Below are 17922 nucleotides of genomic sequence, written 5' to 3'. Positions count from 1 at the left end.
TCAGTTAACAGAATTTGGGTTATTGAAAACAAAAATAAGCACAGAACACCTTTTGGCATGTACTACGTAAAATAAAGAAGAATAAAAAACAACTAAGTTGCTCTGTCCTAACTAAAATGGATGCTGCAGATGTGGGGTGATCCTAAGGACCCCGTACTATTGCACCTGAGCCCTGACTTTGCACCACATGGAGAAATTCCAGAGCAATGAATGGAAGAGAGTCCAATTCCCCATGGGCCAAGGGCTATCTTTCATGTCATCTCAAATGTCTATACACACATGCTCTACATTCCATGTATCTGTTAGGGCATCAAAGTCCCAGACGGCATATCTTTAAATCACTGGATCCCAAAGGGAAACAAAAATTGCATGAGAAGGGAAAATACAACACTGTGGGAAAAATAACCATTTTTGTAAGTCTTTATTTTTTAGTTGCTCCTCCCATAGTAATGCACTGAAAGGCATAACAGTTTATATTGTACAAAGCATTGGAAGAAAGTACCTCAACTCGCCGATTATTTCAAAATGAGATTACAAACAAAAAGAAAACAAATCTGGTTCCTCAATAAAGGGCAAAATAACTGAATACAGTCTGTTATTTACGTCTCTCTTTTAACATAAGGTCTGGAACACTTCATTTTACAAATAGGATTAACATGAACATAACATCGCACAAGCTTGCAGACAACCAGCATAAAATATGGGGTACAGTTTTTAATCAGAAGAATCATGCTTTCATGAAAGAAATTATAATCGTTTATACAATTGAATCAATTTCAGTATTACAAAAACTAAGTTGCATCTATTCGTATTTAGCTCATTAAGAAGGAAAACAAAACAACAAAAAAAGGAATGTTAAGAAAAGCCAGACACCATTTGGCACTCCCATACACAGGTCGAGTCACCTTGGTCCTTGCAATTCAAAACGGGGTGTGCCTCGGACGTCAGAAAGTAGTGGCTGAATGGAACAGTGCTATTTTAATCAACAAACAATAGTTTGCCAACAAATAAATACATGATACACGCAACACACACAAAAAATTAAACATTAAAAAACAGTGACATGATTGTCTAAAATTAAGATGTTATTACAAGGATTTGGCAAACCTCCTCTTAGTGTAGTGGTACAGCGGTACTGGTGATGAACAGGTTACTTCACTGACTTAACCTCTCTGAGCATTTGAACATCCATAGTTTACAATATACACATACCCTTGTTCCCTAGTTTTAAACAATGTACTTAAAGAAGGCAAAAGTTAATGGGAAACTCCCTGTTATCAGTTTCTATAATAATCAAGTGTGCATTTCATTCAACTACTTCTGTCTTCAAAGGGTTAAATTACATAAAAACTTTAACAAAGCAAGAAAATTAAATCTGTAATTAAAAGCAACTGTTCCCAATCATGTGTCAGGTACAAAAAAAGAATTCAGTTTCTATGGAGTGTTCATGCCGCCATCTTAACTGCTCCTCTCACCCACCCACTCCCAAGGGCAAGGTGAACGGGAAGACGCCTTCTGCCCAGCAAGGTTTTCATTTTTACTGAATCACTTTAAGTCGCATTGATCCTCCAGAAGTCAGCAGCTGCCTTGGCTGTGCAAAACAAAATATCGAGAATAAATAGTTTCCTTTTCTTTCTTTCTTTCTTTCTTTCTCTTTCTTTCTTTTCTTTTTTAATCATTCCGTTTAAGGTCCCCAGACTTTACATGAGTGACCCTTCAGGTTTCTAAGGCATTCTGCTCAGCAGTCTTTTAAATAGTCCTATGTGAAAGAGCCATGCTACTGTTGGACTTGGTCCCACTCCGGTCAACCTTGAGAATGTCATACGTGGCTTATGGACTGGATGGCACTGGATTCCGCTGCAGCCCTGGCCATACTATGCCACACGTTGGAAGAACTGTGGGATGAAGAATGCAGGGACTCCTTGTCGGACAATGACAACATCATAGCGTATGCCTGGGGTAGAAAGGAGAGAATTGGTAAATGGCATTTGAAAAACATCGCTTTTCATTTGAAGGCTATCTTGGGTGAATGTTAGGAAGAAATGGGATCCTGAGAAGGAGCATCCCTCATGGGTGTGTTGGGAAAAGTGAGGGACATTTCTTGTGTGTTACAATGGCATGGAGTTACTGCTGGCCTTCAGTGCCTCAGGGCCACAAAAGTGACACAATCTGCAGAACAAAAAATTAATGATCCTACCTAGAATGACAATCATGCCTCCATTAAGAAACAGGAGTCATCCCCCTCCCCAGCCATAAATATAATATCCATCCTTCCACTGTTGATGTACATGTTTGACTCACCCAAAATATTACTGAATGCTTACAACTGAAACAGAAAATACAAATAAGAGACAACTCTGCCTTGACAGCACTGTGGAAGCATCTATCTAGAGGAAGCATGCCACAGACTACTTCTCTGGATGACTGAGAGCCCTGAAGGTGAAAAGACTTGCCCAGAGTCACTTAACTAGACACTGAAAGACAGAAAGTGAAGTAGCTCAGTTGTGTCCGACTCTTTGCGACCCCATGGACTGTAGCCTACTGGGCTCCTCTGTCCATGGGATTTTCCAGGCAATAGCACTGGAGTGGACTGCCATTTCCTTCCCCAGGGGATCTTCTCGACCCAGGGATTGAACCCGGGTCTCCCGCTTTGTAGACAGACGCTGAACCATCTGAGCCACCAGGGAAGTCATCGATAAAAGCTTATCTGCCCAAATCCAGTGTCCTCTCTCCACTTTCCCTCCAAGCTTAAAATATTCAATGCTGACACTCAAAGACCTTGAAAATCGAGGTAATCAAGTAGGTTCTACCAAAAATTCAAACATATCACAAGACCCAACAAAGTTCGCACTCCTGGGTTCCAAAGTCTCCTAAACAGAAGATGTACAGGGGTGCTGTGAGGAAGTGCTCTCTCTTACCTATTATCATGTCAAATTCTAAATAACTGTTCAGAGAATCTCCCCATTTGCTGCCAAGTAAAATATTCAAATAAAATATTTGGTCTTGACTTGGGAGTGAACTTTTCACTGTTGATTTGCTATTGTTGGTCTCATCCATTGCTAACTTGCTTGTCAAAATGCTGCTGAAGTGGAATCATTAAAGTCCTGCCAAAGACATTCCACTGTCGGTAAACAAAGACAAAATGCCTCTGTTGTGAAGCAGAATTTCATCTCTGGGAGTCATGCTGAGACATGTGGCCGGTCTGTGGTTTCTTCCGTAATCATGGCATACAGTTAGAAAATCTGCCCTCTCAGGCTGATTTTGATTTGCTGGGTCACTGCTCTAAATGTACACATTGGACTTTTCTGCATGCAATTTGCCTTTTGGACCTCCACAAAATCTCAGCAGACATTTAAAAAATATTTCTTAACTATCTACTCTGTGCCAGGCACTGTGCTAGGTTCTAGGGAGTTAAGGATAAATAATAAAGAGTCCTTCTCCTTTGCAGGTTTAAAGTATGGGTGAAGTGAGCACTTAACTTTGTTTCAATTATGTACTCACATTTACAGATCAAGACAAAAGATTAGTCTGACACGGTTTTAACAAAACTCATTCTGGTATTTAGCAAAAGAAAAGGGAGCAAAGAGAAAATTTTGAAATCCTAAATTTTAATCCTGGCTTCTATCTTGCCTCTATTCAACTAGCTATGTGACCTTGGGCAAGTTGCTTAATCTTTCAAGGTTACTTCCTTCATATAAAATGTGGATAATAATAACAACTTACTTCCAACGGCTGTGGAGGAACCACAAGCACTAACTTACATAAAGTGTTTAGCTTAGCGTGCCTGATGTAAATAATACCTGTTATCCTGACACTACCCATGGCGAAGGGCATAGCAACCCACTCCAGAATTCTTGCCTGGATAATTCCATGGACAGAGGAGCCTGGCGGGCCACAGTCCATGGGGTCACACAGAATCGGACACAACTGAAGAGACATAGCACACGTGCACGCATCCTGAAACTACAGGTATCACAGGCGGCACTAGTGATAAAGAACCCACCTGCCATTGCAAGAGACATAAGAGCCACAGGTTTGATTCCTGAGTCGGGAAGATCCCCTGGAGAAGGGAATGGCAATTCTCCAGTACTCTTGCCTGGAGAATCCCGTGGACAGAAGAGCCTGGTGGGCTACAGTCCACAGGGTCGCAAAGAGTTGGCCACGACTGAAGCTACTTAGTGTGCATGCATCCATGCCTCCTGAAACTACCTTTTTGTAGGATAGGTTTTTCAGGGAAAATTCCATGCAGAGGGCAGCCACTGTTGTATTAGTCAACTATTTTGCATTCAATCACTATAAAAATCACAGAGTAAATGTATGAGTTTTGAATAAAGCATCTGAATCTATTCAGATTCTAGAAAGTGGTAAATATGGAATATCTGTCTTTTGGTAATCAAAGGAAATAAACATTTTCATGCACAAGGATCTATGCTCAGCACAAAACTGACAGCAACAATGGAATGAAAGAATTAAGTCTCATGAAACAAAGTCAGTTTGCAAAAAGGCCTGACCATTTTCAAACTGATATAAATATATATACATATATATATGACATTATAAAGTAACAATAAAAATACAAGTTAAAAATTGCAAAATTCTAGTATTTCTTGTGAGGGTAATTGTTAGCCCAACTGGGCAGGGACTTTATATATCAAAATACTGGTACTGAAATATATCACTTCTAATACCTCTAGGTTCCCAGGACCCTTTGCTTTCTATCACTTGTGACAGTTTCAGGAATTTTCAGTATTGTGCCTTATAATTTGGGGTAGAGTAATGAAAATAATTTTTTTCAAAAAAAAGAAAAGTTCGCTCCCCAGTTTCTCTGATCAATAAGGAAAGAAAAATGGGAAACTAAGAGTTAAATAAACAAAAAACATTAGCCACTTCTTATGGCTGTCTCCAAGTGAAAATGAGATGTCTAAACTGGCTGGACAGTTAGAAATTGAAAAATTCATTTTTATCACCATTGAATGATAGAGCAGGAAGGGATCTTAGACATCTTCTCCCCTCACCCCACTTTACAGTAAGGAAATGGTACCCACAGTTGTGAAGTGATGTTCTCAAACCCACAGAAATGCAGCTAGTCAGAGATGAGGCTGGCTGCTTTCACTTCAATTCAGAAAAAACATTTATTTTGTCTGTTACCATACATGACATCTTATCATGTTTTATTGAATTTACTAATATTTTAAAATTGGTACTATCCCAGTGGGATAACGTTTTTCCCACTTTAGTTGAGATATGACCACATTTGCTATTAAGATGGCCCAAAACATCTCAGCCAAATAGAAAATTTCCAAATGTAGTCTCACGGTTTGGTATGTAGGGGCACCTCCAAAATGAACTCAGGACAAACAATTAGACCAAAGTGACCAACAAATATGGTTATGACAGAAAGTTTATTTTCTCCTTCTCTTTTTAAAAAGGGCCTGAACAAACAAACTGGTTGAGTGCAGATGTCAAGCAGAAAGGACTGATTCCCTTTTTTGTGGAAGAAGAACTGAGGCTCTTTTCAATGAGATTTATAGATCCTTAGATGGATTTATTTTGGTTACCATAGTGGTGATAGATTGCTGTAAATCCCATCGAACCTGGGTACCATTTATTCATTCATTTAAAACTGATAGGGTTAATTTCCAGGTTTGCCATTAAGCTGCTATAGACTTTTGGCAATTCATTTCAACTCTGACCCTCCTAAATTTAATTTATTTCTAAATTCTATCATTAGTTGATTTGTATATTAACTGTGTATGGTAGTTTAGTCACTAAGTCATGTCCAACTCTTGCAAACCCATGGACTATAGCCTGCCAGGCTCCTCTGTCCATGGGATTCTCCAGGCAAGAATACTGGAGTGAGTTGCCATTTCCTTCTCCAGGGTATCCACCCAACCCAGGAATCAAATCTGTGTCTCCTGCATTGCAGGCAGATTCTTTACCAATTGAGCTACAAGGGAAGCTACTAACTATGCACAGTGAGAAAAAAGAACGGGATAGAATTCACTTTCCAAAAATATCAAAATATAATTAGGCTGACAAAATTATAGACATGAAGCAATTAGAAAATAATTCTGAAGTAATATACAAATGAAGTGAAATTGTTAGTCGCTAGGTTGTGTTCAACTCTTTGCAACCCCATGTACTGTCCATGGAATTCTCCAGGCAAGAATACTGGTGTGGGTTGCCATTTCCTACTCCAAATAGGTACAATCAAATGTTTATGGACCATCTACACAAAAGTAAGCTGACTGCAAAGGAATGGTTGGATTATTGGAAGTCAGGGTTTGTCACAGAAATTTCTGTGCAGAATCCAGTCATATTAATTGCTGTAGTGGTTGACTATTTTGGATTCAATCATAGGCAGAGATAGGAACCTTTTGAGTAAAGCATCTGAACCTGCTCAGATTCTAGAACATTGCAAAGAGTATCTGCCTTTGGCATCAAAGGCACAATGTCACCAGGATGCTATACTGCAGGAAAGTATGTACCTGTGACTTGGACTTTCTGTGTAACGGTTGTTTAAGTTCCTCTGGCACATGGGAAGCACTGAAAGAAGACACCTCAGCTTCTGTATATTGATTATCTTCCATTTTCCTCATTTTGAGGCTATCTGTGAAGTGCCTTATATGATCTAGAGCAGAAAGTCCAGTTTTATATTCTTCCTCTTTATACCTAAAATGAACCAATGGGAAAGCACAGAGGGTTTTTTTTTTCTTTTTCAGTTTGATATCCAACCAAATCACTTTTCATTTGATTCCATACACTTGTCAAACGTCATAGTATATTTGCAATAGAAAGTAGCCTCCATCAATTCTTGGATTCTTCTAAAAACTTACAAATATTCTATCTTATACATATATTTCTTTTAAGATTTTTAATGATGAAAGCAAGAATATATTTGAGATAAAGAATTAAAGTCAATGACATGTGAAGTCAGCAATGCAGTGGAGACAGAATTCATACATTTACAATTTCCATTTAAAATAAAGCCAGTTATGATGATATTCAGTTGGTATCAATTATCCATATGAAAATATAATAGTCCAGTCAATTTAATTATTGGGCTAATGTTTTCCTTTTAAACATCTGTCATCTATATAGATTCCATATACAGCAAATAAAGTGATATTTCTCTCAATAATATTTGAATAACACATGATAAACTGAATAAATTAGATAATGCCAAAAGCTCTATTTTTCTTTGAGTTTTATAGGTAGAGTCTAAATAAGTGATTGTGTACTTGTTCACCCTTTCATTTACCCTTCCTTCCTCAGATTAATCAGAGTTCTACATCGATCGATGTATTTATATACTGCGGATTATGTTCATGGCCACTTGTTTCCGTCTTTTTAAAATTAATCCACTGCGTATGCCTTGCTAATTCAAACAGCTTTTATGATTCATGCTCACAAATTGCTTATCCCCTGGAATAGCATGCTTATGGAAGAACAGAGCAGCGGGAATCATAACCCTATGTGGGTCCACCCTTGCTTCTCACCTCATTGGGGATGCTTTACAGCTCATTTCCAGGGTGCTGGTGTCTTCATAGTCATCCTCGGGGTTTCCTTCATGTAAATTACTCGTCCCTGGTTCCTTTCCCATTTTCCCAGTAATATCATTGTCTTCATCCTCCTCATCTAACAACACCTCGTCTTCTACTTCTTCATCATCCAGTAAATCTGAATTTTGATTGGTCACCAAAGCCTTTTCATCTTTAAAGTGACTGCCATTCATTCTTTCAAAAGCATAAAAAAGAAGCAGGTTCAATTACTGGTGTCATTTCAAAACATGCAGTTAGCTCTATTATTAACATTATGCCTTTCTAGCAATAATTTAGGTTTTCCACATTTCTAGAGTAAATTTTTATCATTTATGCTCTAAGGCAACCATGGGAAAATAATGTAACCTCACAAATGGAAAAATGAAAAACATAATTGTGTGATTATTCAGATTATAAATGGAACCTCTGGCAGAACTGGGAAAACAATCTTAGTCTCCTATTTCTTATCAGGCCTTTGCTTGATAAATGATATTGTTATATATGATATAAAAAGCACAGACAGGTTTTTCTCTACATAAAGTTACCTAATTACCATATAAGTATGCACCGTTTAAGAGAACAGATTCTGGAAAACTCATACCCATAAGCAACACTGCCAAAGCTTCAACATGCATGCTTCAAGAGAATCTAAGAGTTCAAAGAAAGTGTTAGAGTAGCTGCCAAGGACCAACCAGCATTTGCTCTTTCTAGGTGACACTGGTGGTATATGGCACTTAAACACTCTCCTGAGACTTGGAAGTGATTGAGAACTCATTTATTTGTACTTTGTTCAAATTATCCGCGATAGTCTGAATGTAAAAATATTCCTTGTTTCCCAGGATAACACTGGGGTGGGAAATGATATAAAAATGTCATTGTACAAATATCTTTTGAAGTTTATATGTGTAATATAATGATGCAAAAGAAGCCTATTATATTTAAAACATCATTTGTAATATTTTAGTGGTGGCAAGGATTGCAATATGTAATTCGCAAGTTTAATTATAAAAAATGTTTAATAACATTGAAGTCCCCATTTAGTATATTTGAGAATGTTTATGAAATGAGGATAAGCTTTTCAGGCTTTAAAGGAAACATTAAAATATGTATAAGCTAAATTTCTTTCATTGCAAGATTAAGATGAAACTGTTAGAAAATTATTATGAATGTTTTGAATCTCTCCTAACTTCCTCCTTTCAAAGATATATGATCAGAGAGGTTAAGGCACTTGCCCAAATACAGAAAGCTTGTTAGAATAACAATCGTAGGTGTTTAGGTGGGTTTCCCATGTGGCGCTAGAGATAAAGAACCCGCCTGCCAATACAGGAGACTCAAGAGATGTGGGTTCGATCCCTGGACCAGGAAGATCCCCTGGAAAAGGAAATGGCAACCCACTCCAGTAGTCTTGCCTGGAGAATCCCATGCTGAGACACAGGAGGCTGACAGGCCTACATACAGTCCATGGGGTTGCAAAGAGTCAGACATAACTGAGGCGACTTAGCATACACACTGGCATCCGGTAGTCCTACCTATTTACTAACTCAGAAAACTTGCTAAGGCTGCTAAATTATTGTTACAGTCATGTACAATTTTCACAATGTAACTATTTTTCAGGTTATGGAAAATCAGATACCAGCAATAGACCTCCATCAATTTCCCACATTTAAAAAAAAGAGTATAATTTTATATTTAGATTTCCCAGAACAAAAAAAAATACATAAATTAAACAATCCTGGGTGTGACAGAGGCACATAGTAAAAATTCATTTGACCAGAAAAAGTCATATCATCATTACGTTTTTTTTATACAATCCATCACTTAACCTCTTTTATCAAAGAATGATGAAAACATGTTTTGCACAGACATAAATTATTAGTTTCCAGTTACACTGCCAACTTGCTGGCCTGAATGGCTCGAAATTGTTATTTTAAAATAAATGAAAGAAAAAGTAAAAGAACAAAAGAGTGCGTGGATGGAAACCAAACGTAACAAAGCCAACGTGATTAAGAAAACCTATTTGTTAATTTTGCCTTCAAATGTGGCAATTATAGAAGATAAATTATTCATCAAAAGTAGTCTGATAGGAGTTGAGGGGAGAAAAGTTAGATGACTCAGTCTTCTTACTGCTATGCTGTTTAGACATGTTGAAGCCAGATGTTGCAGCTTTATGGTTCACAAATTTCCAACTAAGGGTTTGAAATCTGAATAGGTGTCTCAGAACACAAATGGTGCTTTTTGTTCGATATTTCTTATTTGTACCATGTAACCATCATTATTAAAATATAAGATCATGACTGTCTTTCTTACTTGTCCTTAGTACTTTGTACTGAGTATCTGCCTCACCTCTGGCTTTCTATCTCTCCCTCTCTTTCTCTCTCTCTCTCTCTCTCTCACACACACACACACACACAGACACACATGTGTACACATAGGCAAGCAGAGGGAGAGATACACCCAACAGCACAAAGTTTAGTTTTGTCAGGCTTCTCAGAAGCTCGAAGAGTCATACAATAGCAGATATTCTCTTCTCATTCCCTTAGAGACACTTTTATACAAGCTAAAGAACAGAAGTGATCATATATTTTTATATAATCTTGGAAAAGGATGCTTATTTAATACTGCCTTAATGGAAAACTACCTGAAACAATTAACTCTGACTTTTAATAGCATCAAAAATGGAGAACAATAACAACATTTGCGTGATAAAAAGTAATGGAACTTTCATTAACTAATTTCATTACATTAAAATTTACAGTGCAGCATCCTAATTTAATAGGCCATTGGATAGTTATATTTAGAATAACACAGTTCTCAATGCCAGATATTTATAACTTATAGGTAAGAAAAATTAAACCCAGTAGTTTAGGTAAAATAATGTTTCCTTTATATCACATAAAGCATAAAATGCTAGATTGTTGTGTTCTTAGTTGCTCAGTAGTGTCTGACTCTTTGCAACCCATGGACTGCAGCCTGCCAAGCTCCTCTGTCCACAGGATTCCCCAGGCAAAAATACGGGCGTCGGTAACCATTTTCTTCTCCAGGGGATCTTCCTGACCCAGGGATGGAATCCGCATCCCCTGCATTGCAGGCAGATTTTTTTTACTGCTGAGCCACCAGAGAAGCCCTATTTCTGTATCAATTAAGCCATATATGCTTAATATTGAGAATGACAAGAGGAATCCAGCACACCAGGTCACTAAAAACAAGTGTAATTATACCCACTGAAACAAACATGCTGGAATTAAATAAGGATGCACTTCAAAGCATATAAAGAAGTAATAGAATCTTATTAAGTCACAAATGGTTTCAAAAAAGCTATTTGGATGACAATAAGTATTTTATATATAAATATCTACAGATACACACAGTCATATAATGTTAACATATACAGGTACCTATAGTCATATAATATATATAGTCACACATTATATGTATGGGGCTTCCCTGGTGGCTCAGAGAGGAATGAATCTGCCTGTAGTGCAGGAGATCCAGGTTTAATCCCTGGGTTGGGAAGATCCCCTAGAGAAGGGAATGACAACCCACTCCAGTATTCTTGCCTGAAGAATCCCATCCATGGACAAAGGAGCTTGGCAGACCACGGGCATGGTTGCAAAGAGGTGGACATGGCTGAACAACTAACACTGTCACTGTATGTATACATTATACATAATATGATACATAATAGTAACCAGCATTAGCCAATGATTCAACTGAACCCCTGTGTGGCTTTCCTTTCTAATTGCCAAGTTTTGATAAAATATTCTAATTAGCTATAAAGAGAGGCAGAATAGAATGGTGCTAAAATCGTGGGCTATAGAATCAGACAGCCTAGGTTCAATCTCGTTTATTGCTTATGTGACATTTAGCAAGTTATTTAACCTTCAATGTCGCCATTCCTTCAGTGATAAAATTACATAATTACAGTCCCTATCTCATAGGGTTATTAGGATAATTAAGTTTATTGATACACATAAAGTGCTTAGAAGAACATTTGGTATTTAATCTGTACTAAATAAACACCAACCATTGGTGGCAGGAGTAAAGCAGTGTCAGAAAAATGAGCACTGAAATGTATTTCAAAACGTTCACTACTGAAATCACGGACTTTGAAAAGGGAAAAACCAGCTTTACCTCTCTTCGGTGTTCCTGGGGGACTGGCTGCCGTGGTTGCTATTCCCGATGAAATTTCGAATTTCTGTGAAGTAAGCGTCTTCCTTGTCATCGAGGATTGCACCTGTGCTTTCCAGTTCAGAATGAGGCGATGATGTTGCCGTACCTAAAGGGAGAGAAACCCTTTTGTGAAAAAGACTATTATCTAGAGTGCGACTTATTTGAAATCTCACACCTTCTTCATTCGATCAGTGTTGTTTCCTAAAACAGGCTTTTTCGAGTATTAATAATGAAAACTTTAGGAGGTCAAGGTCTTCCCAATTTTACCACAGTATCTGTGCCAATGAATAATGGGGACTACTGTGAACCACTAAAATCATGAAGTACAATTTCCCAAAGATGCTCCTTCTCCCACCAGCTTCCTCCTACTCCCACTGTGATATAGGAATGTTTTTATTCATAGAATGAGAGTATACAGAGTGAGACAAATTATAGAAAAGTCTTAAAAACATTCTGCCAGAAAAAAACTGTATACCCAGTCCTGGTGGCAGTTAATATGTATTTATTGCCCCTGTGCTAATGTATGTTATCAAATAAAGCCTGAACACATGCTGGAAATACGGCATTCTGCTTTGTAGGCTGTGGGCAGACCCAGAACACACCAGTCTTGAGACAGTATTAAGAAGACAATATTGGGTCTGTGGATTATAGAAGGTTCTTCAGTTTCCTTACCTATAAAATTAGAATCAAAATAGCTGTATCAAAAGATTGCCTAAAATTTCCATACATTTACAAATTATAAACTCTTTATAATATGTGGTCAAATTTTATACTAATATTTGCTTTGTTTGTTTATCTTGTCCAAAGAATATCTGTGGCTTGACAGTTCATCACAATAGTCTAGATGCCAAACACAAGTGGTTAGAATACCCTTCAGCTTCATGAAGTTATAATCTGGGCCAACAAATAAGTATTCAATTTTGACACATTATACCTTTTAAATTATTTATTTATTTTCTGAAATAATTTTGACTAGAAAAATTATAGTGATATACCGTAAGGGTGTATGCAGAAAGTGTTGTCATTTTTGAGTACTAAATTAGACTCTTGTCTCTAAAATCCAATATTTTTAAACCATGATCATTAGAGTTTTGGCTTTAAGGGAAACAAACAGTACATATAGTTCATTCAAAAATCATAAGCAATGTGCCTTTACACTAGAGGAAGGATTAATAATAAAATAATTTCCTTAAGGAAAGACTACTTTGTATCAATCCAACTTTTCTCTGTTCTTAAAATCTCTTTTCAGGGATTCCATGCATGTACCCTCCCCTCACTGCCAAGTCATTCCCTTAATTCTCTAGAAACAATTATAGCTACATAGATTGGCATCACACACACATGCCAGCTGGTCAATGTTATCTAAATATTAGAAGCCAAGGGCTTCCCAGGTGGCACAGTGGTAAAGAATCTGCCTGCCAATGCAGGAGATGCAACAGATGCAAGTTCAATCTCTGAATCAGGAAGATCCCCTGGAGTAGGAAATGGCAACCCGCTCCAGTACTCTTGCCTGGAAAATTTCATGGACAGAGCAGAGTTGTGGGCTACAGTCCATGGGGTTGCAAATAGTTGGACACAACTGAGCTACTGAGTACACACACACACACATTAGAAGTCAAAGGCAAGAAAACCACCATGTCTTCTGCTAACAATGCATTAGTAGGCCTGGGTTAAAGGAAGGCTAGTTTTTTGCCATTTTAAACTTAATTTTGCATCAGAATTGGTGATAAAAAATCATACATGACTAGCATTTGCTACAGGCTACTCTGATCAGGTTGACAGCCTTTTATCTCTCATATCTAAAACAGGTCCCCTAGAGAAGTTTTCCCAACTGCAGGCTGTTTGCAAAAGCAGCTGTGGTTTCTAGGTTAATGCTGAGAGCGTGGGGCTCCACTCTGGTCATCCTGGCCAGGCCAGTGGCCACATTCTGTGCCAACAGGGTCAAAGATTGTTCCCTGCGATTTAGAAAATCATGATTCATCAGTCTCCTTTGAGTTCCAACTATGGTTCTCTGTGCTTGAGACTGCCCATTGAGATGCATCCAGAAAATAAAACGGTCCAAATGAAGCTCTGAGTTGTGTATTATTCAACAGTTCACTTCATTCAAAAATCTCAAGGGAAAAGTGCTACAAATTTTCACAATAGGATCTGATTCTCATGTCAAAGGGGAATGAGAGATGAGCGATCACAACTGTCTTTTAAAATAAGAAGAATAAGCCAAGCATCTCCTCCTCAGAAGACAGTCAATGACCTACCAGACATGTTCCCATTCTCGTGCTTCTTGAGGTGTCTGTCTAAGTTGGTTTGTTGACCAAAACACCTATCACATAAGTGACACTTAAAGGGCTTCTCTTTATTGTGGATGTTGCGAACATGCCGCTGCAGGTTAGAAGATATGCTGAAGGACCTGTCACAGTACTTGCATCTGAAAAGCAAACACAGAGCAAATATTTGCAAGCAAATCAAAAGACATTTCTCAAGACAAGCAAACCAGATCTCCAAAATTATCACCCATAAAACAACACTGCAGCAAAGATTACTATCCACATTGCCAAGATTTCAATTCTGGTAAATGACTTTGATTGCATCAAAGATTTTTATGACTTTGTGAAAAATTGTAATAAAATACTGATAATTTGATTGCTCACAAGTTTACCCAGGTAATCAGTTCTAGTACTTCAAGCAAAGCTGACAAAATTAAAGACATTAAGAAATGGTAGCAGTTTTATCTTCCACTTAGGACAATTAAACCTTCTGTAAACAAACAGGAAACAGATTCAAGCATTCTTCAAATAAAGTAAGAAAATCATTTTTTTTAATTCAAAATTTCAGAGCCTGATTAAATAATTTCTTAGTAAACTCACTTTCTCAATTGCTAAGCCTAAAGGAAATTCTGTTATCTTCTGCAAAATAACAATAAAGGTTTCCAACTTTTAAAACTGGGGCAATGTAAACAGTTTAATCTGATAGCAAAGATACTAATTTTCATAATCTGTAGTGATTAGGAGCCCCCAAAGCCTTTACTGTGTTAACCTTTAAACCTTTACAAAAGAAAGGGTGCTAAATTCTCCTTTTTGAATAAAAGCACAAGGTCTTTGTTTACCCATCCCCCCACAATATTCTAAATTTCTCTCAGTTTTCCATTTCTATTTTTCTACACCAGGTCAGTTTTTCTTTTTTTTTTTTTTTTTTTCAAGAAAGCACATAATATTGACTGACTAATTGTTCTGCCTTCCATATTTATGATCAAAAATCATAAATTACTGAAGTTCTCCTTTAGTCACAAAATAAAAGAGTAATTCATCACCCCACCCCACTTCCCACCAGCTCTTATGGTAAGGAAGAAAAGTGGTAATTGACAAAATTTTTCCCTCTGGCCTTTTAAAGTAAAGATTGTGTTAGCTGTTTATATGATTTTTTTGTGTGTTGCTTGAAAGGAAAAATCACCTTTCTCTAGATGACTTTTAAGTGAAAATTTCTAACTTAACAACCAAAAAATCCTTAACTCATTCTCCCATGTGTGAAGGGCACTTCTCCCACTTCTGAATGCAGACACACCAATTTGAGGGTTCAACATGAGAAAGTACCCTGTTCCACTGAAAGTGTTCTACAGCTGTCTCCATATGATGCCAGAAATCTAGTTAGTCCAGTGGGGAATATAAATTTGTTAAACTAGTTACTTTGGCATAGTATCAGTAAACCAACTCAAGGGCTAATTTAATTTCCCCCTAAAAAACTGTTCTGGCATCATGAGGTCCATCAAATTTAAATTAATAATATTAATTTTAAAATGGATAAGATCCCACATTGATAATTAAGCCTCTGATTTTGAAAAAAAAATGTATGGGCCTTCTTTGAACTTCCAAGGTTCACTGCAATGAGAATCATGGTACAATGAGCCCAATTGTGTTGTCTTAAGCAGAATAACATTAAAAACACTGATAGAGAAAACTTAAACTCTCATTAAACTTTTTAGAATAATTTTCACTTAAAATAATTTCTACAGAAATCACAAGGAAGAAACATTTTGTCTTGGACATGCTTCAAACTGCTTGCATGCATAGAAGCTTTAAATCTAATAAATAGCTTCGACTTTAACATGAATAAACTCAGTCAATAAGGAAGTTCCAACCAAAAAGCATTTATTTTCTATCTTTCCTCTGCTAATATCTTGGCCAAAAGTTTGAGTGCTTCAGTAAGTTAGTAGGTGTTTAGTGAAGTGAAAGTTGATCAGTTGTGTCCGACCCTTTGCGACCCCATGGACTGTAGCCTCTGTCCATGGAATTCTCCAGGCCAGAATACTGGAGTAGGTAGCCATTCCCTTCTCCAGGGGAACTTCCCAATTCAGGGATCAAACCCAGGTATCCCGTATTACAGGTGGATTCTTTACAGTCTGAGCTACCAGGGAGTAAGTGGTTAAGAAACTCCCAAATCAGATCCTAAGTTTCAGAAATTCTAAAAAGAAGTACATAACACACTCATGAGCTATACATGATTAAGCCATCCTGGTAAACACAGAGGGTATGGGAGCCTTTGAGATCATGGTATGAGATAAAAACCCAGAGTTCTAGATTTGTGTTTTAATTTAGGGGTCTATTAATATCAGATTTTATAGAACACAAGAGACACAGGTTTGTTCCCTGGGTCAGGAAGATCACCTGAAGAAGGAAATGGCAACCCACTCCAATATTCTTGCCTAGGAAATCCCATGGACAGAGGAACCTGACGGGCTACAGTCCATGTGTTCGCAGAGTCAGACACAACAACTTAGCGACTAAAGAACAACAGTTACAGAAGGCAATTAGCATATGTGGATCTGAATGTTTTCACTTGTGGAACAGAGTTGCTGAACAAATAATTGTTTAAGATCCTTAGCTATGCAAAATTCTGGTTTGCATTTTTAAAAATACATATACAGTAATAGCACCATTTATGGGGCAGAATAAATCCACTGAATTCAGGTACAAAAAAAGAGAAAAATGAGCATGATATCATAGCTGCATACCAGACCCTTGGCCATAACAAAATATAAGTGTGGAAATCTTTCCTTCCATTTAAGCAGAATTCCTTGGATATGACATTTTCTCAAAAAGGGAAATCATCTAACACTTCCCATATTTATATCTCTCTGAGACCTATTATATCCAATGCAATCTATCACATACAAAGTGGAAATATTACTTATGATTAATAATTTACAGAACATGTAGGAAAGCAAAGGATTTAAGAAAATACTTTATTATTATCTGAGTTTAAGTCTCTCTAGTTTTCTCCTAAAGTTTCAACTATCTTCAAATGAACATTGGTCTTCCCACTTTCTTATCCTTGTATATAAAGAAGTATTTGAAAGCTGATAAATTATTTATTTTAATGAAAAAAGTAAACATTCAGATAAAAATAATTTTATACATATGCAACCCATAAGAATTTCAAAGTAAAATAAAATTAACAGTATTACTTAAAATAACTAATATTCATTCTTTGAAGAAATATTCATGAATTATCTAATACTGTGTGCAAGGCATTGCACATTGAACAACGCAGATGATATTTTAAAACTGGGAGATGGTGATTGTGATCATTCATTTGTAAAGAATAATATTAAAACTAAACCTAGTTCCATGTGTAATATGGCTGATTTTGACGCTTAAGAGAATAGGCTAAGAAGCACTTCAGAAATTGTTGATGGAACTTCTCCCTTCTTATAATATGTTCTATTTTATCTGTTCTACCCTTTTTCTTCCTCCTCTCAAGATAAAATTTATTCTTTAAATAGCCTATCAAGACTTGTAGACATTGACTTAGCTGTACTGGGAAAACTAAGATATATCTGGGTTGTTAATTCTTAGCAGAGATTTAAGGCTTGGAAAAGGGAGACTCCAGGGTTATGATTATTGTCAATTAAAATAGCATGAATCAAAAAAAAAATAGCATGAATCATTGAGGAGAGAAAACACTTAGTTTTAAAAGTAACTAACAGTTCTTAAAAGCTTATTCTATTCTAGACATTGCTAGAACTTTTAAATTGAGATATAAGAAGATGATTCAAGAAATTAAGACTCTTCTAAATTTTAATCCCAGCCATTAGTTAATTCTTCTTTGAATCAAAATTGAACAGACATATGCTCAGACATGCACAAAAGTAACCTCTTTTAAAATTGTGGCAGTAGGTCCAATTTATTACAACAGTTATCAAGATATTTAGTAAAAA

At 36.9% G+C, this 17922-nt stretch overlaps 1 protein-coding gene across 11 annotated transcripts in view; it reads right to left on the bottom strand.

Moving 5' to 3' along the window:
• MECOM (MDS1 and EVI1 complex locus) overlaps positions 394–17922 on the bottom strand; it is a 627797-nt gene continuing 610268 nt past the window's right edge. For 10 of the 11 annotated variants that reach the window (XM_005675344.3, XM_005675347.3, XM_005675345.2 and 7 more), the window contains 5 exons: positions 13967–14136; positions 11673–11817; positions 7500–7736; positions 6489–6672; positions 394–1954 (listed from right to left, as the gene is read on the bottom strand). In XM_005675344.3, the coding sequence (XP_005675401.1) occupies positions 1820–1954; positions 6489–6672; positions 7500–7736; positions 11673–11817; positions 13967–14136 (871 nt within the window). In that variant the 3' untranslated portion in view covers positions 394–1819. The remainder of the gene's footprint in view (positions 1955–6488; positions 6673–7499; positions 7737–11672; positions 11818–13966; positions 14137–17922) is intronic. The other variant, XM_013964721.2, reaches the window with a different exon arrangement.

This window comes from Capra hircus, chromosome 1 (assembly GCF_001704415.2).
Source record: "Capra hircus breed San Clemente chromosome 1, ASM170441v1, whole genome shotgun sequence".
In the NCBI taxonomy this organism is placed as follows: domain Eukaryota; kingdom Metazoa; phylum Chordata; class Mammalia; order Artiodactyla; family Bovidae; genus Capra; species Capra hircus.
The sequence above is the reverse complement of the archived record's forward strand: the minus strand, read 5'-3'. Positions and strand labels throughout refer to the sequence as shown.